At 62.8% G+C, this 24,415-nt stretch overlaps 1 protein-coding gene across 1 annotated transcript; it reads left to right on the forward strand.

Annotated features, from left to right (window-relative positions):
* The first annotated feature begins 10,842 nt into the window (after nt 1-10,842).
* On the forward strand, nt 10,843-23,741 carry WDR5 (WD repeat domain 5). Its single transcript, XM_037127735.2, has 14 exons — nt 10,843-10,958; nt 13,351-13,525; nt 14,091-14,199; nt 14,493-14,566; nt 14,943-15,032; nt 15,140-15,229; nt 15,362-15,445; nt 17,567-17,622; nt 18,347-18,393; nt 18,982-19,057; nt 19,669-19,702; nt 20,037-20,111; nt 21,186-21,273; nt 21,998-23,741. The coding sequence occupies exons 2-14, from the start codon at nt 13,445-13,447 to the stop codon at nt 22,096-22,098; spliced, it is 1,005 nt and encodes a 334-aa protein (XP_036983630.1). The 5' UTR covers nt 10,843-10,958; nt 13,351-13,444; the 3' UTR covers nt 22,099-23,741.
* The last annotated feature ends 674 nt before the right edge of the window (nt 23,742-24,415 follow it).

Below are 24,415 nucleotides of genomic sequence, written 5' to 3' on the forward strand. Positions count from 1 at the left end.
GTACCCTCCCCCTCTGCCCCTCCACTCCACCCGCCTTTTGTACCCACAATGGCTGTGGGCCCGGGAGCCCGAATACCTCCCTCTGCCTGGGGACCTCGACCCCAGCCTCAGTTACCCTATCTGCCGAGTGAGGACAGACAGGCATGAGATCAAAGGTCCCCAACCCGAGGTGCCAGCAGTGGGCCACAAAAATAAAAACAAGAAGCCGGGCCCCTTTTCTGTACTTTCAAAGGTTCAGCTCGTGGGCATCTGTAGGGTCTCGTTTAGGTGGCAGTTTCGCGGCTGTGCGAACAAGTACAGTTTACTCCGCTGTAACTGAAGGTAGCTGCACGTTGTGTACGTCAGCCTCCCTGCCCCCACGGGGGGGGGGCAACTTTGTCGGAAACAAAGTTTCCTTGGGGCTCCCTGAACCTTCCCAACTTCGAGCCCTGAGGTCACTGGAGGGTGCATCGGAGGCTGAACTCAAGCTCCGCTGCCCAAACCATGAGCATCTCAGAGAGGCCCTGACTTTCCCCGGCCACCCCACTGTCCCCTGCTGGGTGTTCAGGACATGTCACAGAGGGCTCTGGCTGGGAAAGACCTTTGCCTTTTTCGGTGACAAGGGGGCAGAGGTCTGGGGGGGTGCCGAGGGTCTGCAGACTGGCTCCTTAGAACCCCTGTCCCCGCTGCACCCCTCTCCAGGTCCGGGTCTGGCGCCCCCATGCACAGACTTCTGTTTCAGCGCCAAGGCCTTGTGCCCGTCCTGCCAGCGGCTCCATTCTCTCGGACACCTGGACACTCTGGCCATCAGGATGGTCCACTCACTCACTACTTAGAAAGATCCACCCTCACTTTCTCCCAGGCCACACAGAGCCTCTGTCCCTGGCTTTGGCCTCACAGAAGCTGTCCCTAACAGGCCAGCTGTCCCTAACAGGCCAGCTGTCCGAGGCTGCTCACCAAACACCCAGGACCCAGATGACTCTCCCTGGGCCTCCCACTGACTAGAGGAGCCCCCTGGTCGCCGCTGCCGCCAGTCCCCAATCTGGGCGCTCCCCGAGGACCTGACTCTCTGCAGGGAGGGCCAGGTTCCGCCTCTCCTGTCCGGGGCCCACCATTCTGGCTCGTCTGCTCCTGGGTAGCCCAGGCGCCTTCACGGAGGGGTCTTCCCTGTGTCTGGAGCAGTCTGCGGAGCCGTGTCTGCAAGAGCGATGGACACTTGCAGACGCTCGCACTCAGGCACCTCAGCCCCTGGGCTGCCCGTGCCTCAGGCCCAGGGCAGGTGCCCCTTGGGAAGCAAGGCCGCCTTAGGAAGGGACTTGGGGGACTCTGATTGTCCCCACTATTCTCCCCCTTCCTGGGCTCTTGGAGTTTCATCACCACTGGGGATGGGCCCCCAGGAACGGCTGAGGGCCCAGAGTGGAGCCCCTTAATCTCCACAGACCAGTTTCCTCATCTGTCGTCAGGAACAGAAATAGGACCCGACCCTCTGAGAGGGGGAGGGGGTGGGGCAGGGGGAGGTGGGGCTGCAGCCCCCCTAGGTAGAGGCTCACTGCCCTGCCTGGGTCTCTTACTTGTAGGGCCGGCCAGCTGACTTCTCCCCCTGTGAAACAGCCCCGACAGCTCATGGGTGCTCCCGAAATATCTGCTGAAAGACTCAATTGTCTCTTCCGCACACCTGTCTCACTCTCCAGCCTTCATCCGCAACCCTCCTCAGAGTGGCCAGACCTCCGCCGGCGAAGGCAGCTGCCCTGCTCACCCCTACACCACCCTGCAAGAGGCTACGTGACCTTCATGCTTGCACTTGTCCTTAAACCCACACTCGGGCCAGGATGGGGCCTAGGGCCTCAGCTGCCTCCTGTCCTGTGTGTAGCCTTCGTCCACCAGGCCCCTGAAGGCACAGAGCAGGCGTGGTGTTGCGTTACCGCTTACACGTCAGTCTCTTAAAAGTTTAGTTATTGCGAGTCCTTCCTCGGGAGATGAACCAGCGCTCGGAACTAAAGGAAAAAGGAGTTCCTGTCCCTGCCAAGCAAGGCTGAGCCCCCGGGGTGCACGGGCAGGTGGGCACCGGTTTCTAATGACACGGCCGCTTCCTGGCCGCCACTGTGGGCCAGGCACGGCATGGGGAGCAGCACACACACGATTTCATCGAATCCCCAGTCAGCTCCGGGGCGGAGGGGCTCCCACCTGTTTTAGGGAGGGAGCGAGGGAGGCCCAGGGAGAGCCAATGACAAGCCCGAGCCGTGGTTTGGGCCCAGACAGGGGTGCACATTTTTAAAAAGACTTCACTTATTTTTAGAGAGAGGGGAAGGGGGGGAGAAAGGGAGGGAGACAAACAGCAATGTGTGGTTGCCTCTGAGCGCCCCCCCCACCAGGGACCTGGCTTCCAACCCAGGCATGTGCCCTGTCTGGGAATCAAACTGGTGACCTTTCCGTTTGCAGGCCGGCACTCAATCCACTGAGCCACACCAGCCGGGGCGGGGTTTACATTTTACCTGCTAAATACATTAGAGGGGGCTGCATGTGGGAAAGGAGAAGCGGGGCGCTTTCCAGGGAGCAAATGCCCACATCGGAGTCCGTTAACTGCTCCCCGAGGCGTGGGAGCCTGCGTGAGGGGATGGGGTTTGGAGGGAAGCCTTCTCACTTCCCTGTGCTCCTGCCCCCCAGGGGGGTCATTTGCACCAAAGTCATAGCAACGCCCTTAAAAGCACATGGCAGGGGGGTCCCGGCACCAAACCGAAGGAGTGGGCGGGCTGGGCCACCTTCACCAGACCCAGAGGCAAGGAGCCGGAGCCGGGGTAGCCCCCCGGAGTCCCGGCCTGCACCCCTGTAAGACGGGGACTGTGAGTCCCGGCCTCCCAGGGTTCTTGCAAGGACACGTGAGGTGCGAGTTCTCCTGAGACAGTGCGCCGGCTGCTGCCTTCCTTCACGGCAGAGGCGCGATGGAGACAGAGCGCCACCGCCATGGGGCCAGCACGCTGGGGGGGACGCGCAGACCGGCACCAGTGAAGTGCGCGGCCTGCCAGCCGGCACTCAGGGAGGTGCGGAGCAGTCAGGCCAAGGAGTGCGCCGGGGAACCTCTGGGCCGCTTGTCCCCTGAGACAGACCGGTCAGTGTCAGGCCTGGACGAGGTTTTGATCGGAGAAGCAGTCCTGAGGTGAAGTGGACAGAGGGCCACCTGGGGGTGCGCCCTGCTCAGACGCCGGACGCTCCTGGCTTCCCTGGGGATCCGCTGGTCAGAAACATGATGGAGGTGGTCCCTCTGGGCTTCGCCAGCCCCAAGAAAGCTTTCTGCATGGATGGCCCCACGGGTCCTCTTCCCATATCGCCTACCTCTGAGACGGAACCTCACGACTGTAAAATAATGTCTTTGAACTGACTGAAGACAGACCTGGCTGGTGTGGCTCAGTGGAGTGAGCGCCGGCCTGCAAACCAAAGGGTCATGGGTTCTATTCCCAGTCAGGGCACAGGCCTGAGCTGCGGGCCAGGTCCCCAGTAGGGGGTGCACGAGAGGCAACCACACACTGATGTTCCCCTCTCTTTAAGAGTAAATAAATAAAAATTAAAAACCCTGTCAACCAAGAATTCTATATCCAGCAAAACTATCCTCCAATGTACCCTAAGTGGTGTGCCCCAGTTGGTTGGACGTCCCTCCACAAAGCGAAAGGCCACCGGTCCAATTCCTGGTGAGGGCACCTGCCTGGGCTTCGGGTTCGGTCCCTGGTCCAGGTGCGTATGAGAGGCAGGCAATCTCTGTCTCTCTCTCACGACAATGTTTCCCTCTCTTTTTCCCTCCCTTCTCCTCTTAACAAATAAATAAGGTCTTAAAAAAAAAAACTATCCTTCAGTAAAGAAGGAGAAATGAAGGGATCCCAGGTTAACAAAAACTGAGTTTGTGGCTGGTAGACTCCTCCTTGAAGCGGTGTTAACTGGGGCCCTTCAGGGCAGAACGAACCGGTGGCAGCAGCTGGAATCCGCCGAGAATCAGAGAACAGCGGAGGTGACCACACAGGGCACCGGGGAACTCAGCACCGGCACAGTTTTGGTTGTTAATCCCTCTTTTCTCCCCACGTGGCTTAAAGGGAAACTGTAGAGAAGTCTCATCGTACATCCGTAAAGCCGTAACTTACAACTGTAATAGCGGGAGGAATAGGAGCCCTGTACAGGAGCAAAGATTCTGTGTGGCACCAACACTGAAGCTAAAGTCATTTATTAAAGATTAAGACGTCCATTGTAATCCCTAGGGTAGCCGGTAAAACTAAACGGGTGTAGTAAAAATGAGAAGAGAAGGGTGCCACCGCAGACAGAACACAAGAGAAGACCCCGGTGGGGAAAGCGAGGCGCAGACGAAAGATGAGACGCATGGAGATCAAGGGGCACAGCTTCTGGGTCAGTGACGACATCCAGGAAAAGGCAGCGATCGACAAAACGAATGAACAAACGGCGACAAAGAAAACCGCGATCCCACTGTGCTCTGTCTACAAGAAACTCACTCCAGAACCACGGAGAGAAGTAAATGCCGAAGAATAGGACCGTGAGCAAGACAGAGCTGTGCCCGTACCAACGCCAGACAAAACGAACCGCGAGACGTGTCCTGTGGCTGGAGACACACACGTCAGACAATCCCTCAGGGCCCACACATTGAGACCGCGCAGTTATAAACACTTGCGCAGACACCAACAGAGCCCAAAACACATAAAGTGAAAACTCTCCGAACGGCCCTGACCTGTGTGGGGCTCAGTGGGCTGGGCATCGGCCCGGGAAGCGAAAGGTCAGTGGTTCCATTCCCCGTCAGGGCGCATGCTTGGGTTGAGGGCCAGGCCCAGCAGGGGACCCAGGAGAAGCAACCACACATTGATGGTTCTCTCCCTCTCTAAAAATAAATAAATCTTTCAAAAAAGAAGACTAATATCACGAGGGGTGAGGCTTGCAGGAATCAAAGCACTGTAACCAACCAATGAGATCCCCGGGTGTAACCCGGATGGAATGGACAAATTCCCAGGAGCACACAGACCGCCGAGACTCGGCTTGGGAAGAACACAAATCTGAACGAACCTAGAAGTAAAGACACCGGACCAGCAACCAAAGCCTTCCTGTGAGGTAAGGCCCGGGACCAGGTGGCTTCCCGGGTGAGTCCTACCACGTTCCAGAAAGATGGACACCAGCCCTCCTCAGTCTCTTCCACGAACAGAGGGTGGGGAGCACGTCCTCATCATGGACAGGCCACCGTCACCCTCTTCCCACAGCCAGAGGAGAGGTCACGAGGAGGACACTGCCCCAGCCCCAGAGTCTCCCTCTGGGGACAGTGACCTGGGACAGGGGTCCCTCCAGGGTCTTTTCGAGGAAGCCCCCTTCCTTCCCCACACAGAGGTTCTGAGCACAGCCTAACTCGGCTGGCTTTTCTCCCTCCGCCTGCCCCGAGTGGCCCTGCACCGTGTCCCCAGCTGCCACCTTCATGGGGGGGGGGGCTTGCGGAATGCCTGGGACCGGAAGTGCCCTGGCTGATTCCCACGGCCCCGGGGGGGGGGGGGGAGCCGGTCGGGCGGCCTCCAAGGGTCTCACTGTTGCACCCACCGCTGCGGCGAACATCCTGGCGCAGCCTGGAGCCCCCACGGCTGATGGGCGGCAAGGGCTCTGGAGGGAGGGGCCTGCGGAGGGGAGGGGGCGGGAGTCTGTGGGCAGTGGGCCCCAGCTCCCGCTTGCCTCCAGCTTTCAGAACCATTATTTCTGTTATTTGCATGACCTCCTGCCCCGGCCGCCTCTCCCCTTTCGTTCCAACAGCTCAAACACTCTGAGGTGGATGGGGACCTGCGTTTGGGACTGGAACTATCTGGAATCATTCACACCCCATCCGTTCTGCTCCAGCCTTCCAGCCTGCCACCTCTTCCCCAAGCAGGCCCGCCTGTCCCGGGCAGCCAGGCTGGGCGTGGGGGGCACTCGGCCTGGGGTCCCGCCCCCCCCAGGGGCCGCCTCCCAGGGAAAAGCAGCTGTGAGCAAGCCCAGGTCTCGCTGGCCTCAGCCTTGGGGAGGCCTCTACCGAATTCCCTGCAGGTGCTCAGCCCCAGGCTGCTTTCAGTGGGATTTAAAAACCCTTAAAAACCAGGAGGAAGCGGGGAGTGGGAGGCCAAGGGGAGCAGGGGTGGAGGGGACCGGCTTGCAGCCGGAGGCCAGGCCCTGGGCACCGCGGCCTCAGACTTTGGCCCCCGGCTCCCCACGTCAGCTGTTCTATTTCAGGCGGTTACTCCTCGGCCGGGGAATTCTCAGCGAGCCGTGGGAACCCAAAAAGGCGAAGAGGCTGGTGTGGCGGCCTCGGGGCGCCCCTCTGGTGCCAGGTGTGGGGGCCCCCAGGCTGGCATGCTGGCCCTGTCCCCATGGAGAGTGGCCCCGCCTCCTAAGCCAGCGTGGTGCTCCTGGGTCTTTTCCCACAGAGACCATTCATAGTTGTGAGAACCCGTGAAAGCCCCAAAGGGGCAGCCGAGGGCCACAGGCAGCCTTGGGGGTGTGTGTAGAGTGGGCTGGCTGCGTGGGGGCCGTGGGGAGCCCGACAGGGTCGTGGGCTGCAGGGAGACGCTGGAGGCCCCCCGTGCAGAGTCCAGCCCCAGCCCTCTCTTGTCTGTGCTGTGTGGCCTCGGGGAGGTCACCGAGGCTCTCTGAGCTCCTTGTCTCTGAAAATCCGACCACCTTCCCACCGTGCGCGGGCTTTGGGGAGACCACATTTACAGTCGCCCGGCAAAGGGAGGCACACAGTAGGTGCTCAGGAGGAGCAGCTGTGCGGGTGTTAAGGTCCAGGACGAGTGGAACTGGAGTGACGGGACAGGGACACAGGTGGGACACGGGCAGCCACATTTGTATTCCTTCCAAATGCCCCCGAGCCACTCATGCACCACCCACCCACGGCAACAACAAACGGATCTGAAAGCTTCCAGAACGTCCCCTGGCTCTTCGGGCCTGGGCCCCACCGGCCAGCCGCGGGAGCCTCTCTGTCGGTCTGGGCAGGACCTCTCCCTCCCCAGCAGGGATTAAGGCGGGGAGGGGGTTTGCAGACCGGAACAGGTGGGGCCCAGCCTGGGAGTTGGGACCGCATTCCAGGGATTCCTGCTCCCAGAGCCGCCTGGCCAGCCCTGCGGGCCTCGGGCCTGGCCCGGGCCCAGAACACCCTGCGCGGCCCGGAGGGGCCGTCCCTGAGACCCCCAGGCCTGGAGCCCTGCTAGGCTGAGGGCAGCCAGGGTTCCTTGCGGAGACTTTGAAGCAGCAGGGAGTGAAAACAAACTTTCTGGGTTTCACTGGGAGGGTCTTGGTTAAACATCTGCTGGGTGCCCCACCCCCTGCAGGCCCTGTGGCCGGAGCGGGCTGTCCCTGCTCCCATGAGCCCCCAGGAGTGGGGGCGGTGGAGCAGCCAGGGCCAGGGTGCTGCTGGCAGGGACAGGGAGGGGCAAGGAGGGACAGAGAAGCAGGAGGGGGGGGGAGGGGGCGGGTGGTGGCTAAGGCCGAGCCGGGGACTTTGGGGAAGGGACGTTCAGGTCCCCATGGCCCTGGGGCTGAGGGACTGACTGCGAGAGATGGTGGCTTTCCACATTAAAATGAGGCAGTGCCAAACAAACTGAACGCTCGGTCACCCTCGGGTGAGGCAGCCTAAGGGGTCACCTTAGAAAGGGTGGCGTCCCATCGGGAGGGGAGGTGGTGCAGGAGAAGGGAGGCTGGGGGGCTTCCTGGGGGTGAGAGGTAGAGGGGGCAAAGGGGTGGGTCCACGGTGGGCGCACTGGGCAAAGGCCCTGCGGGGAGAGAACTCCATGTCAAGAAACGGCAGTTCTTCCTGTCTCGCTGTCCCTCCTTTGCCCCGGACACTGAGGCTGGGGGAGACCACCAAGGCCGGGGACGCAGTCAGCACTGGCAATGACTTTCAGGACACCAGGGTTGGGAGTGGCCCATGGGGACCCAGGGACAGTGGGCAAAACGCCTGTCCTGATGGGCCACAAGGAAGCTTGGAGGGAGGGAGGGCAGAGCCCAGGGAGGGGAAATGGGGCGCAGCTGGCCCGCACCAGCTGTCCCGTCATAGGTACCAGGGGAAAAGGAACTTCACCCAGACCCCACTCACCTGGGCAGGCGGGACCCTCGGCCTCTCCGGGCGGGGACAGCAGCTCCCGGGGACCACGGCCCAGCCGAGGCTGGCCGTCCAGTCTGGAAATCCAGTGAGTTGCTCCTGGAAACCCAGGGTTCTGGGCTTCCCCTGCGGACTCTCCTTCGTCAACTGCCGTCGGAACCCAAAGCGGTGGGCTCGGCTGTTAAAGGGCCAGTGTCCCCCGCCCCCAGACTGCTGCCAGCCGCCACGTCTGAGTTTCCCTCACATGCTCTGCTTCTCATGGAGAGCCCCCCACTGTCCCCAACAAAGTGTGTATCACCAGGTGACTGAAGGTGGCTTCTCCAAAGCTTCAAGTCCGATAAAAAGGGGATATTCTTTTTAAAAAATATTTTATTTATTTCTTTATTCTTAGAGGGAAAGGGAAGGAGAAAGAGAGGGAGAGAAACATCAGTGTGCGGTTGCCTCTCCTGTGTCCCCCACTGGGGACCTGGCCCGCAACCCGGGCATGGGCCCCAACGGGGAACCAAACCGCGGACCCCCTGCCTCACAGGCCCGTGCTCCATCTGCTGCACTCCACCAGCCAGGGCAGAAGGGGATGTTCTGAATTTAAGTTCTGCCCCTGCCAAAGGACTCCTTGACCACTCCGTGGACACACCGAGTAACTCTCTTCTTCTGGGAAGAGAGCATTGCTTTTCAGTAATCAATTCACCGGTCATCCATCCATCCGCCCATCCAACAAGCACTTTTTAACTGACTTTAGAGAGAGAGGGAGGCGGAGGGAGGGAGAGAGAAACCTCGATTTGCTCCTCCACTCAATCACGCATTCACTGGCTGCTTCTTGTACGGACCCTGACCAGGAATCGATCCTGCAATGTTGGTGCATTGGGATGATACTCTAACCAACTGAGCCACCCAGCCAGGGCCTAAGAGTTAGACACGTTTTAATTTATTTTTATTTTTAAAAAATCCTCACCCGAAGCTATGTTCACCGACTTGAGAGAGGAACATTGATCCGCTTCCTACACAAACCCAGCCCCATCAGCCTGCAACCCAGGCAAGGGTCCTGACCCAGGGATGGAACCCTCAACCCCCTGGTGCCTGGATGACCTGCCAACCAACTGAGCAACGGGGCGGGGGGGGGGGGCTAGATGAGCTTTTCGAAGTTTTTGTTAAATCGCTTTATCTGCTGTTGCTTGGTTTCAGGATTTTAGCTATGACCATGGTGATGAAGGGGAAAAACATTCAACAAAGTTCAAGGATTTTCTAACTTTCACAGGAAGTTTCTATCTCCTGGAGGAGGGAGGTGAGGCCAGTTCACCTGGGAACCCCGTGTGAGTTCTGAGTTCTGGGGTCAGGGCCTCATCGCGCTCCACCTGGGGGTTGGAGGACTGGCTGTAATGCTTTCAGCTTGGCGCCGGGACCTGGGGCGCACAATTCGGGGGTGGTGTTAAGCTGGAGGGGGAGGCGGGCCTGGTAACTCTCAGTGGAGTTTGGGTTTGGACCGAGGACCCTGGGAAACCAGCTCTGAGTCTTCAGCTGGGTGTGACAGATTTGAGCTGGGGTTTTACAAGTTCCAACTGTGCTTCGGAGGTTTGAGCAAGGCCAGCTAGGAGGCGGGAACTAGGGCAGGCGGGCGGATGGAGAAGCCCTTCTCCATCCTGAACTTCTTTAGTCACTGTCTCTTGCTCCAGGTGAGCAGGTGCACAGGCGCACAGTCCTCTAGGGCGCAGAGCACCACCTCCAGCCGCTTTGGGGCAGGGCCCGGGTAGGACGACAGAGACTTGGCCCCCTTGGGGCTCCGGACTAGCTGCCAGGCTTCTGATCTGTTTCTATGGCAACCACGCAGATCACTTCCCCTGGCATTTCCATTTCAAATAGGCTGTCCTTTTGTTTGCAGGGTATCCCATGTCATATTCGGTGTCCCCATTTTTACTTGGGAAATAAGAGACCGCGTGTGACTCTGCCCGCGGGCGGGGCATCGAGCTGGGAGAACACCGCCACTTCTAAGACTCTAAGAGCCACGTGGGCAGTAGAAGTGGCGCAGGATCCGGAGAATGCTCAGGGCTCCGGGCCAGGACAGCGGCTCCAGTTCTCGTTTCGCTCCTGAGTACCCCCTCCGTGGGCCTCCTCTTCCCCTGTGTAACCGCAGGTGACGATACCTGTCAGGGACATCACCTTGCACAGGGCAGGGCAGCCTTCATGCTTGATAGGCTCTCCTCATTGGGGGGCTCAGGAGAGAAGCGGGTGCGCCCTGCGGGAGAGCCAGTACTGAGGCGCAGAGCCGGTATCCGGAAACTTTCGGGGCTCGGGGTCTTCGCTTCCAAGTGGGAAGGTAAGGGTCCCGCGCATTCGTGGAGACACTTCGCGGAGACTGCAGCCAGGGCCAGGCTTGTAAGCACTGGACGCGTCAGCTACCGCTCCGAGCGCGCGCGCGCGCGCGCGCGAGGGAGGAGGGAGGGACGTGAGCTCTGAAAAAACGTTGGGGCCCCGCCAGCTCCTCCCTGGAGGCACCACTGCGGGGCGAACTCAGGGTGTGAGCACTGGAGGGGCACAGTAGCATTTTGCGGTAGTGTCTTTATATTTCAGTTTTTAGAAAATGCAGGGGAAGAACGGCCTGCATCAGCCACCTTTGGAGTTAAGGCTTTTAAGCAGAAAGCACACACAACGTACTGCCCCTTTAAGGCGTTGGCCCCCGCCCGAAGTATTTTGCCCCTAGCCGCTGTCCGTAGCGCCCCTCCGAGAGGCCGGCTTTGTGCTCTTGCTCCGCCCCGACGCTGCTTTGGCCCTCCGCGCACGCGCACTGCGGCTCCGCGCCGACTAGTCGAGCTCGGCCCGGCTCCCGCCCAGTCGGCGGCCAGCGCGACTCCCGGAGCGCCTGCTGCCGTCCGCCACGGCCCGGGAGGTAAGCGGGGGACGCATAGCCCACGAGCACGCGCGGGGGATCTACGTCGTTGCTACCCCCAAACCATCGCTGCCGCACGTGTTCCGGCGGGCCTGGCCTCGGCCCGCTGGGGCCCTTCGGTGCAGATGTCCCGCGCGTCCACGCCGCCTCGCCTTCCGGGTACCCGCCTTGCGCCCCCTCGTCCCCTTATTGGAGACTCGCCCCCGGAGGCTCTGTGCCCCATCCCTCCACGGGCCCTCACTTGTTCCCGGGGATCCCGGGCGTTCACCCGTGTGGTGGCTCCTCAACGGCCTAGTGACAGGCGCTCCGCCCGGGGGCTGTGACTTCTTTCTGCGGTCAACCAGCATTTACCCTTGTTTCTACGGCCGCTTCAAAGAAAGCCCCCAGACCCACCGACCCCCGCGGCCTGCCTACATGGGGCGCGCGCATCCCGCCCGCCTTCGGCCTCGGCTCGCCCTGGAGCCTCGGCCAGCTTCTAGTCAGGTCTGCGAGGGCTTTTTTGGGTGATGTGAAAAGACACCGGGTCCGTTTCCCGGCGCTTGGACAGACCCGTTGGTCGACGCCACCTCCCAGTTGGCCCGGCTCCCGGAGGTGAGCCGGGACACACAGCACAACCCAGGCGGGAGAGCGCGCCGCCCGGTGACGACCTGTCTTCCCGCACCTGTGGGCCTGGCCTCCGCCCTGGAGCTCAGCGGCCCGCACTAACAGTGCATCTGGAACCGCCCGATGTCTGGGCGGCTGGGCCTTGGGCACCTTGGGCACCTTGGGTGAAAAGCCCGCAGGCAGGAGGCGGGATCTCCGGAGACTACCTCCGAGCAGTCGCCTCCTTCACCTTCTCAGACCTCATTTCTAAGGAGCCTCCCAGTGGCCACAAAACAATGGTTCCGCGGAACCACCGGAGCGTGTATGGAGAATGCAGACTTGCCACCCACCCTCCCCTTAGGTAGACATGCTTGGGACTCGGAGTCAAGCAACGCTCTCAGAACCCTAGCTGATTTTTTGAGTGTGAACCGTGGCTCCCCAGGTGTGGGCGGCTTGGCTGGGCATCCTGCCGACTCCTCACCTGAGAGCAGCCAGTTTGCTATAGTCCTGCCACACCTCCTGGTGGGTCTCAATTTTTATGCTAAAATGACCTGTCTGGATCCCCTGAGGGGCTCTTTCCACCCTGAGTGCAGCCTGCTGTGCTCCACAGTGTGGCACCTTGTGTGGTCTGGCTGCCACCTCTGCAGCCCCAGCCCTTAGTGACGCCTGCCGCCCCCCCCCCCACTTGTCCAGCCCCTGCCCGGTCCCCAAGGCCCTGGAGAGAGAGGCGGAGGAGCCTTTCTGAGCCTCAACCTTGTGCGAATGCTTGAGTGGTTCTCCCAGTCAGGTGGTCTCCGGGTCAGGTGGAGCCGCCTGCTCTCCCTCCCCCGCTCCTGGTGGGGCCATCCCTGCTGCGGGAAGCCAGGCCCACACTGCTCTGATGCTTTGTGACTCCTCCCTGCTTGAGTGGAGACCTCCACTGCTGGGGTGTGGCAGGGAGCCGGTACAGACTTTAGTTTCCAGCCCCAGGTTACGATTTTGTGTGTAAACTCACCGGTGGTGGTTCCAGCTTCTGGGAGCTGGGTGGCAGTGACATCTGCGAGGACAGCTTGGTTGCCTCCTCAGACTAATGCTTCCCTAGTTTTCCAACCGCCCAGCGCGCTTCTGGGCGGCCTCTCCAGGTGGAGGACCAGTGCTTTGCCCTGCAGCTTCTGGGGAGTTCTCACTGTCCCCACATCCCCTCCTGCGGTGTGAGCCTCGCTTGCAGTGACCCGCACACTCAGGCTTCCCCAGGCAGGCAGGGCTGGCTCTGGCCTGGGCTCCCCAGCTGTGTCTCGTAGCCTTGGGAGCTGCCAGCCCCGTGGAAGTGGCTTGCGTCTGCAGCCAGCACAACGGCGAGGACGGGGCCCCGGAGCACTTGTGTTCTTGAGCGTGGCAGTTAGCGGCACGGCATCACCTGGGAGGCATCTCAGTGTTTGGATGCGCTCCCAGTCTTATGTGCCCTGAATCTCAGGCTCCCGCAGTTTGGCCTGTGAGTTTCCTGACAAGAAGTCTTTGGTCGGTTTCCTAACGTACGAGGGCCCTTGGGGGAAGATGGCACCTGTCTGCCCGCGCTGCCTGTGGATGCGTGGGCAGTGGAGCGGCCGGCGCCCCTGCAGGCAGCTCTTTGTTGACGGTCTCAGAAGAGGCTGGCCAGGGTGTGTAGTGGGATGTCTGGTAAGCATTAGCAAGGAGCACAGTCACGGTCAGATTCCTCCGTTTGCAGCAGTGCACCTGAGCTCAGTACAGTGGCCAGACGGGTTTTATCCTTTTTCCTACAAATTAATTTTTGAGCCGTGGTTTGTTTGTGGGCCTGGGCCCCCCACTCTAGGTCCCGATTAGCGGACGCCCCACTGTGAGTCCTCTGTCCGGAGCTGCACGCCTCTCCGCCTGGCCTCCCACCCTGCCCGGTGGGCCTCAGAGCCATGGCGACGGAGGAGAAGAAGCCGGAGACCGAGGCTGCCAGAGCCCAGCCCACCCCTTCCTCGTCGGCCACACAGAGCAAGGCAAGTCCCCAGGGGCGCCAGGGACCTGCAGGCGCACCTGGGCTGCAGGGCTTCTGGGTGTTCTCAGGCCCATCAGCCTGCCCTCCCTCCTCGGTCAGAAGTTTCCGGTTTTGTTCATCCGTGTGTCATGTGGCGGTTCCCAGCCCTAGGCTCCTCGGTCCCCATCAGAAGACAGGGTCTGGTGTGCAGCGAGCCCCACCCCCAGCCGCCCTGCCCCCAGGCCCCCAGCTCTGACGCCAGGGCAGGTCTGCAGATCGCCCTGCAGACCCCAGGCAGGCTGGAGGTTCGGGCGGGGCACTGTCCCAGAGCTCCGCCTGGGGGGTGGGGTGGGGGCAGTGGTCCCCACACTGAGGTGGGGGGCTGCAGGGGGAGGAAGGGCTCCGTTTAGACTCGTTCAGTTCGAGACGTGCCGCAGACGGAGTTCAGGGAGGCACTTGGCACTGAATGGAGCCCAAACGTAGGTCTGAGTCGGAGGTTAGATTTTGGGAATTAAACCCAGACTGGCCTTCAGCTAAACTGGGTGGTGCTGGTCACTTTTTGCTGATGAGCATTGTCTTTTCACCAGCCTACGCCCGTGAAACCAAACTATGCTCTGAAGTTCACCCTGGCTGGCCACACGAAAGCTGTGTCCTCTGTGAAGTTCAGCCCCAATGGCGAGTGGCTGGCGAGTTCCTGTAGGTACCGGCGGGGCCTCAGCTGCCGGGAGGAGCCCGTTGGGGGGGGCTTCCGATACCTGCCCCTCTGGGTCGGTGTAGCCTATGAGCCAAGAGTTGGACTGTCGGGAAGTCCCTCCCTGTTGACTTGTGCCCCTTGCCACTGGGAGCAGGGGGTGGGGAGAGGGGAGGGCGCTGGCCCTCTCTCGTGGTTCAGCCCCTCCCACTGTTTCTCAGGGGCTTCTGCAGGGAGGGCCAGGTGGTGGACACTGGGCGACTGGGCAGCCGGGCCCTTTGCTGCTTCTCTCTTTCAGCTGCAGACAAACTCATTAAGGTCTGGGGCGCCTACGATGGGAAGTTTGAGAAAACCATATCCGGGCACAAACTGGTAGGTGTCCACCCTGCATCCCGAAGGTGACCGCTGGGCAGCCCGTGCCGGCAGCCCGCCGGGGGAATCATGTTGCCTTTCCCCTGAAATCCGTTCTGGGGGTTATTTGCCATTCGTTTGTTTGCTTGTTGAAATACACGGGCGGTTTATTTAGAAGGTCGCTGGGGTGGAAAAGGTGAGCCAGCTTGGCTGTGTGGCGGAAGAAGGGCCTGTGGAGCTCGCGGCCCAGTGCAAGGCCGGGCGGCCTGGCCTGTCTTCCTGTGTGGTCAGCGGAACGTGGCCATCGCATAGCGGGGGGCCTGCTTGTCTGTGTCTAGCTGGGGGTCGGGGTCCGCCCCCGCCTTCACCGAGACCATGGCCTGTGTGCCCCTCGTAGGGAATATCAGACGTGGCCTGGTCCTCAGACTCCAACCTCCTGGTCTCCGCCTCAGACGACAAAACCCTGAAGATCTGGGACGTGAGCTCGGTGAGCGGCTCGGGCCCCGCCCCGGAGGCCCGCCCCCGGGTCTTGGAGGGGGCCGTGGGCGAGGTGCGGGGCAGTGGCGTCCAGACTGACCCCCGCCGCCGTTGCAGGGGAAGTGCCTGAAGACCCTGAAGGGGCACAGCAACTACGTCTTCTGCTGCAACTTCAACCCGCAGTCCAACCTCATCGTCTCGGGCTCCGTGAGTCGCCGCCAGCACCCGGGGGTCGGAGGTGGGGGTCGGGGGAGGGGCTGTCACTGAGCTCCTCTGCGTGGCTGGGCAGTGGCTGGTCTCGGGCCCGGGGACTGTCCTGACCTCTCCTCCCGTCCTCAGTTTGACGAGAGCGTGCGGATATGGGACGTGAAGACCGGGAAGTGTCTCAAGACTCTGCCGGCTCACTCGGACCCCGTCTCAGCTGTGAGTCCCTCTCGTCACCGCCCAGTCCTGGGAGCCAGCCGGCAGTGCACAACGATGACCGGGGCTGGGGTGCTAGGGACCCCGGGTGACCTCACGGTCCCTGGGAAGGACCGGTGGTTGTGGGGGGAGTGTCCCCAAACTTGATCTTGAGCGGGGCAGTCAGTCCTGGAGAAGGAACCCCGCCTGGGCAGGGTGGTAGGTGGAGTGCAGTTCAGGTGGGATCAGTCGCTGGGATCATCGGGCCCCCGGGTACCCACTGGGTGTGGTCCTGGCCCTGCCGTTTTGTGGGTGGTGGCAGCATACGCAGCGAGGACACGGGGTCACCACATGCGGCCGTCAGCTGCTCCATGTGAAACGCGGCCACAGTGCTCCTTGGTCCGTGTGGAGCCTGAGGGGGGCATCAGTCCCGGACGGAATCACGTGCGAACAGAAGGCTCCTCGTCACGGGACAGCTGGTTCCCCCCACCCATCAGGTCTGGTGGGCGTCCCTGTGAGCACCTGCCTCACAGCCCCTCTGTGTTCTTGTGGTGCCCCAGTCCCAGTGGTCCTCCCGGGTGCCTGTCCGATGCCCGAGCGAGCCTTGGTGGGCAGACGAGCTGCACCGGCCTTGGCGGTGCTTGGCACGGTGGGAACGAAGCACAGCGTCAGTGCGCGGGTCCGGGGCCTCTGTGAGGGTCCGCTGCAGGTCAGAGGGGCGGGCGGCTGTGGCCGGGTCGCCGTGGGTTAGGAGACGCCTGGGCCGGACACAGTTGGTGGCAGTACTTGCAGCACCAAAGGGCTTTGGCCGATGCGGCTGGTGGGAGGGGAGGGCACTCAGGCCGCAGCTGGGCGGCTCCTGGAGCCAGGCTGTGGGCACCCGGGTCACCTGCCGCCCGTGGCCACCAAGCGCCGTGTTCAGGGAGGGATGCCCGTGCGTGCAGGGCTGGCTCTGGGGTCCCTGGGCCTTGTGGAGTGCCGGACTCCCGGCTGGGCCGCCGGGTGCGGAAGCAGCAGCAGGCTCCAGGCGGGCCCGTCGGTGGGGCCGCGCCTGTTCCTTGTGGCATCTGCTTGGAGACGTGAGACTGCCCTTGTGCGTGGGGCTCGCGGGCGTCACAGGCGGGCTGATGGCCCAGCACCCCTGGGCAGGAGCGGGGCGCCGTCCCAGCCTCCAGCCCTCGCTGCGTCTGGTGATGGTGGCTCCGTGTCGCAGGCGTGGGGACGTGTTTGTTCCACAGCGTGGTGCCCACGGCACCTCTTGAGTCGGGCACAGGTGCGTGCAGAGAAGAGTGTGGCGACATCGGTCTGGGCGTTGCGGGGGGCTGCTGCCTAGCCCTGGGTGGAGGACCCCCAGGTCCCCGCTCCTCGATGCCTCGGGGGGGGTTCCCCGTCACAGGGAGCAGGGTGGCGTTGGAACGGGGCCACTGGTCGTGAAGGGCTCGTCCCGGTGGAGTGGGCCCAGGACTCGAGTTAAATCAGCAGAAGCCAGTGGTGAGCTGAGCCCCTCATGTGGCGGTTCTTCCGCCCCCACGAAAACTCGGGGGTGGGGAGGAGAACTCGAGGGCGGATCAGCCCCAGGAGAGGCCTGGCAGAGGAACCTGTGTGGGGCGGGCCTCTGGCCCCCCTGCAGCGGGCGGGCGGCCCCGGGCTCTCAGAGGAGAAGGCAGTGAGGCGGCGCCGTGGGGTCGCGCTGGTCCAGGGCGCGGGGCTTGAGCAGCCCGGGTCTCTTTCTGTCTCCTCTGCCAATCCAGAAGGCCCCGGCAGTCCAGGGTGGGGACTTGTGGCTCCCGGTGGTCGGCGGGCAGAGCTCCTGGGTGAAGGCCACCGCACCATGGGTTTTTCTCCTGGCTTTTGTTGCTTTTGTAAAGGAAGGCTGGGACGTCCTTTGTGGCCCCCGGGGGTCTGGCAGACACGGGTCCTGGCTGGTTCCACAGGACTCGACCTCACTGAGGGGTGGCTGCCCTGAGTGAGCGCCCTCTCCGGGCTGCCTCAGGCTGCTCCTGCTGTGTCTCATCGTCAGACCAGCTTCGGGTGGGACACCAGGAGAGTGACCGTCCCCACGCTGCCCGTGGGTCTGGAGGGGAAGGGGGGTTGGCTCAGGGAGGGCCGTGTGTGGGCGGTTTGAACGTGAGTCTCTCCTGCCAGGTGCACTTCAACCGTGACGGGTCCCTGATCGTGTCCAGCAGCTACGACGGACTCTGGTGAGCGTGGTGGCCTTGGCTCCAGCCTTGGGGACTCGGGCAGAGGGCCGTGGAGGCTGAGAGCCTGCAGCCGGTGGGGCGGCCGGGACGAGGAAGGGGCTGAGTTCCCTGAGGAGGAGTCCGCGCTGCCCCACCTGGTGTCCCACCGAGGGAGTGTCTGTCCTGAACAGGGGCGTCCAGACACATCCCACTGCAGACGGGCTGCCGGAGGCCGAGCGGCAGGGTCTCGGGCAGAGGGTCCCACTCGGCCTCGGCTGAGCTGGCAGAGCTCAGGATGCGAACCCCACCGTGGGGCTCGGAGGCGGGAGGGGGAGCTAGTGGACGGATTTAGTGGAGTCCACGGGGGCCGTGCGGGCCGGGGGCTGGGCTGGGTTTGGAGGGGCACTCCCGCCAGGGACACCTGTAAAGGCTCTCGAGTCCTGGTGGGCCAGGGGCCCGCTGGTGGCTGAACTGGAGGCGTACTCTTGGGCAGGTGGCGGGTTCAGGTCAGATCTCCGACCCTCCCTGGTCTCCTGGGTCACTGCAGGCCCGGCCAGGACAGGCAGGTGGGAGGCAAGAGCGGCTCCGCCACAGGTGGCTTGTGGGCACAGCGCCCTGACTCGGGAGAGGTGCTGGGCGAGCGGTGGGGCCCGGCCGTGGGCACGCCAGGTGGGACAGTGTGTGGCCGGGGACTGTTCACGTGCTGCCGGCTGTGACCGGCTTTTGGCCTGCTTCTGCTCTGCAGCCGGATCTGGGACACCGCCTCTGGCCAGTGCCTGAAGACGCTGATTGGTGAGGCTGCCGGGCCCTGCTCTGTCCAGGGTCCCTGCGGGCGACCTGGCGGTGGGGGGTGGGTCCGCTCCAGCAGCGCTTCCCGCCCTCGCCTCCTGTGGGTTCCAGGAGCCCTCGTCCTGAGTCTTGGCTCCGTCACTCAGGCTGGGGACTCTTCCTCCCCACATGAGGTCGGGGCTGTCCCAGAGCCGGAAGTGCCCGTTCCCCTTTGGGCGGTCCTTGCAGTGCCGACCCCTCAGCTGCGTCCTGTGGAGCCGCCTGGTCAGCAGCGAGGGTGTGGGCGACCAGGGCGTGGACGGGTCTCAGGAGGAATTTGGGGGTCTTCGCTGAAACTGACAGACCCCCGAAGCTTCCTGTGTCCCAGGAGCCTCAGCTGAGCTGGGGCTGCGGGGTTTCCAGTTGCGGGTTTGATCCTGTGCTGTCCCGCAGCCCTGCCCCCGCCCCCTCGTTGTCCCGGCTGGAAGAGAGGAGGTGCCCTGCGCCCCCCCCCCCCCACCCCCCCCAGGTCCTGAGTTGAGAAGGGTGCTTCCCTTCCTGTCCGGGGCCGAGGCCCAGGCCCCCTGTGTCAGCTGCTCTGTCCCCACGCAGATGACGACAACCCCCCTGTGTCCTTCGTGAAGTTCTCTCCCAACGGCAAGTACATCCTGGCCGCGACCTTGGACAAGTACGTGTCCTGCCTCCCCCGCCTGCAAGGAGCGGGTCCCTGTGTGCAGCTAGGTGCTGGGGTGGGCTGGGGACCTCTGCCCTGAGCCTCGGACCCCCTCGCCCCAGGGTCAGATTCCCCGCAGCCATGGGTCTGACCACCCCGCTCTGTGGGAGGTCCTCTGGCACGGGCTTCCCGGTGCACACAGTGGGGGGGCCCTCGGGGCCGCCTGGCCCGGGCCCCAGGCTGGTTTCCGCCCCTGCGCCCTGCGTGGGGTGCCTCTCCGCCCCGGATTGAGGGGGAGGGTGGCGCTCAGGTCTGTCTGGGCGTCTCTGGAACCAGGCCTCCCCGAGTCCTTGTCACGCGGCAACCAGACGACCACTGAGTGGTTGGGGGCAACGCAGCAGCCTGTCCTCGACCTGTAAACGCTTGGGGTCCTCACACTGTGCCCGGGGGTGCCCTTAAGTCCCTGGGGTCCAGTGTCCCCGCACCATGCTGGGCCCCTGCATGTAGAAGGGGGTGGGGAACAGCCCACCCTTGCTTAAGACTCGGGAGCAGCAGGAGGGGGCGCAGCGGCAGCAGGCAGCCTGGAGAGACCTGGGGTGCGTGTCTGACCCCCCCCTGCCTTGCAGCACACTGAAGCTCTGGGACTACAGCAAAGGGAAGGTGAGTGCGGCTGGGAGACCTCTGGCTGAGCCTGGGCTGCAGGCGTGTGGGGCCCGAGAGTGGCTTTTGATGGTGGCAGCGCTGAGCCAGGCCCCGGGGAGAGGGGACCCGGAAGCCGTCCCGTGGTGTGGGCTCAGTGCAGGTTTCTCAGAGACGTGGGGTTCACCGGTGGCCAGCGGGCAGGCTGTGGCTGGACCCCGGGGGCTTTGTGCCGCGGCCTCGGGGTGCGTTTCAGGTCCCGCCTGGGCAGCCTTCCCAGGCCTGCGCGCCAGTCTCAGGGAGACGTGCGGAAGGCGGGCACGTCTGAGCGGGGCCGCGGCCCTTGTCTTCCCAGTGCCTGAAGACGTACACCGGGCACAAGAACGAGAAGTACTGCATCTTCGCCAACTTCTCGGTCACCGGCGGCAAGGTAAGGCTCTGGGTGCGCTGTGCCCGGGGGACCAGCAGGCGTTTTTCCGTTGACCAGAGGAGGTCAGGTGGCCCAGGTGGTGACCCGCCCAGAGGGGGGGCTGCCCCGTAACCTGCCGGGTTCGCTCACAGAGGCAAGGGCTCCGTGCCCCCGTGACAGCTGCTGCTCAGCCGGCCGGGGGAAGGGGTGGGGGACCGGCTGGCTCAGGGGCTGGAGTCCTGAGTCTTGAGGGCCACTCCGGAGCCCAGCCCCAGGCCCCACCCACCCCACTGCCCTGGTGTGTGACCAGGAGACTGTGACCTTCATCTTAGGGAGTGGCAGTTTAAGAGAACATTGGACTGGGGGTCGGGGAAGCCCCTGATGCCTTTTCTGTGCGGCGGCGCCCAGGTGCCGGTGATGTCATTCAGAACACTTCTGTGGGGTCACGTCGTGATGGCTGTCACGTCAGCACGCGTTTAAAAAGTCATCAAAATTGGTGCTTTTTCTGTGTGGTCATTTTAATGTTGAAGATGGAAGAAAATACCCAACAACTTTAGTGTATTTCTTATTATTTCAAGAAAGGTAAAAATGCAGCTGGAGCCCACAAAAGGACCTGGCCCGTGTGTGGAGGAGGTGCTGTGACCGAGCGTGTCAGACGGTGTGCGGGGCTTCTTGTCTTCCGCTCGTGGAGCGGTCTGGCACCTTGGCCGAGCACCTCTCTCCGTGGGGCCGTGTCCTGCACCGGGCACTGAACACCAGCATCCTGTCGTCCGCAGCTGCCGTGCGGCAGTGCCCTCGGCCTCCCCGCCAGGAGCGGGGCGGGAGGTGCCGACGTGCTCAGAACCTCCAAATCAGTGGTTATTGGTGAAAATGGGAAGTGTCTCATTTTACAGAAGAGACTCAATGGGCTTTCTGGCCGCCGCAGTGCGTCCCAGGCGCCCGCCATGTGCCGGCCGGGGGGCTGGGGGCCTGGGGGGCAGAGCTGGCCTGGCTGGGACGGCTGTCCTCCAGGACTTGGTGGCTGGGCCCCCCCCCCCGCCGCCCCCGGTGCCAACAGAAGGTGCGGGCTCGCCTCACCCCATCCTCGTTCCCCAGTGGATTGTGTCGGGCTCGGAGGACAACCTGGTCTACATCTGGAACCTGCAGACGAAGGAGATCGTGCAGAAGCTGCAGGGCCACACAGGTGAGCTCGCCCGGGGCCTCGGGCCGCTCGCCCACGGCAGCTGTGGACGAGACAGGACGCTGGTGTTCAGTGCCCGGTGCCGCCTCTTTCCTTGGCCCTCTGGTGGCCTGCGGACACCACACGTCTGGAGGTGACTGGCCAGGGCCAGGCAACTTCAATCTGTATGTCTCCGGCTGCCTGAGCCCTGAGGGGCTGCCCCTGCCGGCTCCTCAGCACCTGGGGTCCCCTTCTGCCTGTGCTTGGCACTCGGAGGGCCGGTCCGTCCTGCACCTTGTGCAGCCAGCAGAGAGCAGTGTGTCCGACGCACCCCCTAAAACACAGCCCTCCGTGTGGCTTCCTCCTGGAGTGAGAGGGTCACCGACAGTGGCCTGTGCCCAGCACGGGGCTCTGTGCTCCTCGGGGACAGCCTGGGAGGAAGCTCGGCCCCTGGGGCCAGTGCCGTCCCCCGTGGGCACACCAGCCCCTAGAGGCTGCTGCTCCGCACAGCCTTCCGTCCCGGACCGGGGCTCAGTGTCATGGGGGCCTGCTGCCTGCCCCCCGCCTGTCCTCTCCCTGTCCGTCTTTCCGTCCCCAACCCCCTGTCCCCTCGCTCCTCTGTGCGCATTGCTGTCCACAGTGTGTGGCCATGTGTGCCAGTGGTCATCGCTGGGCGGGCAGCAGCCGGGGGGTGGGGCAGTGGCCCCCATGCCCAGAAGCAGCTGCGGTGACTGTTGTTGGCTTTCAGACGTCGTGATCTCGACGGCCTGCCACCCGACGGAGAACATCATCGCCTCGGCCGCCCTGGAGAATGACAAGACCATCAAGCTCTGGAAGAGTGACTGCTAGGCCCCAGGGCCACGGGGCCACCAGGAGGCCGCCGGGTTGGCAAGGAGCGAGGCGTCTCGGGGGCTCCCGGGTCCCGGCCGGGGCACCTGGGAGGGCCCGGACTTGAGCTGCCTCTGAAGAGGATGAGCCGAGGGGAGGTGTTACCATCAGAAAGTTCCAGGAGGCATTTCCTGCCAGTTCCTCTCACACTGTCTGGGGCAGAGTTCCTAATCTGTGTTGTGTTCAAACAGTCCACGAAAATTTAATTTTTTATTACAGAGGGTGAGGTGAAGTTCAGTTTATCGAGAGTTGCGTGTTTTCCAGTAAATGTTCTGTGCTGTTCTCCATGTCTCATTGCCCAGTCGCTGCCCGGTGCTCCGGCCCCGCCTCCGCGGCCCCGCCCTGTGCAGCGGACACTGTCCCGATGAGCCAAACCCCCCCCTTCCTGCTGCAGCGGTCCCTGTGGGAGGCTGTGTCTGCGAGACCCCTCTGGTCAGGGGCCCTGTCCCCGTGTCGGTGGCTCTCCGTGGCCCCTGCACGGGTCCCTGGTGCTCACACAGCCGCAGCCCCGGACTGAGGAGGCGTCTCCACTGCTTCTGCGCTGCAGGAGGTGGGAGGACTCAGTCAAGGACAGGCTCCTCCAGTGGCACGTCCTTCTGTCCTTGTCCCCAGGAGCTTGGGGCCGCCGGGGGACGCGCTCTTAGGGGCGTCCTTGCTGCAGTGGAGGCGGAGCCCTGAAACGCCCAAGGGAACACGGCAGACGCTCTCTGCTGGCTGGGGCGCCGAGGCCCCGGTCCCTCGTTCCAGGCTTGGGCTCCGCTCTGCGGGGCGTGAACGGGCGCCCGGCCTACTGCCGGCTGAGGCCAGGCGGGCTCCTGGGGCCCTCGGCGGCCAGCTGCTCACAGGTTGCTGGTGTCACTCTCCTGCCCATCCCTCCCCGCTGGCCTTCTGTCCACAGTGGTGGGCATGGGGCAGGGACTGGAAACTGCCGCCAGTCCACGGGACCCCTGCGTGGAGCGAGGTCCCCCCTGGGGTGTGAACCCAGTCTGCCAGCCCCGAGACCTCTGGTGGAAGCGCAGGGGAGGCCCAGTCCTGCCTGGGGCGATGGGCTTGGTGGTGGTCTCTCCCTTTCCAAGGCCACGTCCCGGTTCTGGGCTGGACAGTGCCAAGTGGTGGACAAAGCCTGGGGCCTTCGGGCAGGCAGGCGGGCGAGGATGTGGGGGCGCCCCCAGGCTTCAGGGGCACCTCCGGGGCCCTGTTGCACGGTGAGCGTGGCGGCTCTAAAGGCCTCCGGGAACGGGCTGCCCCCAGTCCCCGTCTTCTGGAGGTGGGAGCCCTCGGGCTGCCTGTCGGGGTGGGGGGTGGACGGCCGCATGGTGTGGGTCAGCCACTCGGGCTGGGACCTGCCCTTGCAGCGCGTTCTGATAGGCAAAGCCGAGGTCCCGTGTCGGCGTCCGGCGGCGTGGCTCCGTCCTGGGGCCTGCGGAGGGACGCCCAGGCCCCTTGGTTCTGTGGGTGCTGCTGTTGGTTGGCCGGGCGGTGGCAGGGTGTGTGTGGAGCACTGTCCCCTTGAATATAGTGTATTTTTTCTACTTTGGAATTCTCTGTTGTAGATTTATGTAAAAATGCATTCTTTTTGAAAATAAAGATTTTCATGTCTTTTATTTTTGTCCACTAAGAATTTTTTTACCTTAACGTGTAGCTGTTATTTCGGGGAGGACTGAGCACAGACCTTCCCTGCGGGGCGCTCTGAGGAAGGCACTGTTTGGTTTGGTTTCCTTTTTAATTTTAAACAGCCTTGAGTGTTGTGGATGATACACATTTGCATGAATTTGCATGGATGATACACAGTATGAAAGAAAGAGGCAAACACAAGAAGCCCCCGGGATCCCTGCTACCACGTTGGGGGCGTCTAGACCGCAGGAGGCAAACACGAGGCCTGCGGGTGTGACCTGGCCCTCCACCTGCTTTTACCCTCCTGCCGCCTTGTTGCTGCCTGGCCGCAGAGGCACCAAGCTCTGGCTTAAGTGTTAAAAGAGTAGCTATGTTCGCCCTTTGAAGGCAACCACCGGGGTGATGTGGCCCCGGGTGATAATGAGTTTGACACCCCCGATCTAGTATATTCACTAAAAGCAGAACTTGATTACAGAACGTTTCAGAGAGAAAGTGGAGAGAAATCCTCATGTCCCAGGCGTGGTTTCTGTGTCCCTTCCCCGTTACTTAGAATAAAACCCCAGACATTCTACTTGTCAATGTAAGAGACATGGAAACCTGTAAGGATTTTTTTTACGAGTTTATTTGGGACAAACTGATGACAATTGCCACGAAGCAAAATCCT

Source organism: Artibeus jamaicensis, unplaced genomic scaffold (genome assembly GCF_021234435.1).
Source record: "Artibeus jamaicensis isolate MK-2021 breed Jamaican fruit bat unplaced genomic scaffold, CSHL_Jam_final contig_471, whole genome shotgun sequence".
NCBI classification, from domain to species: Eukaryota; Metazoa; Chordata; class Mammalia; order Chiroptera; family Phyllostomidae; genus Artibeus; species Artibeus jamaicensis.

Coding starts and splice junctions, on each gene's coding strand:
- WDR5 (XM_037127735.2), top strand. CDS start 13,445: ATGGCGACGGAGGAGAAGAAGCCGGAGACCGAGGCTGCCAGAGCCCAG. Junction 18,394..18,981: donor GTGCCTGAAGACGCTGATTG/GTGAGGCTGCCG, acceptor GTCCCCACGCAG/ATGACGACAACCCCCCTGTG. Junction 20,112..21,185: donor TCTCGGTCACCGGCGGCAAG/GTAAGGCTCTGG, acceptor CTCGTTCCCCAG/TGGATTGTGTCGGGCTCGGA.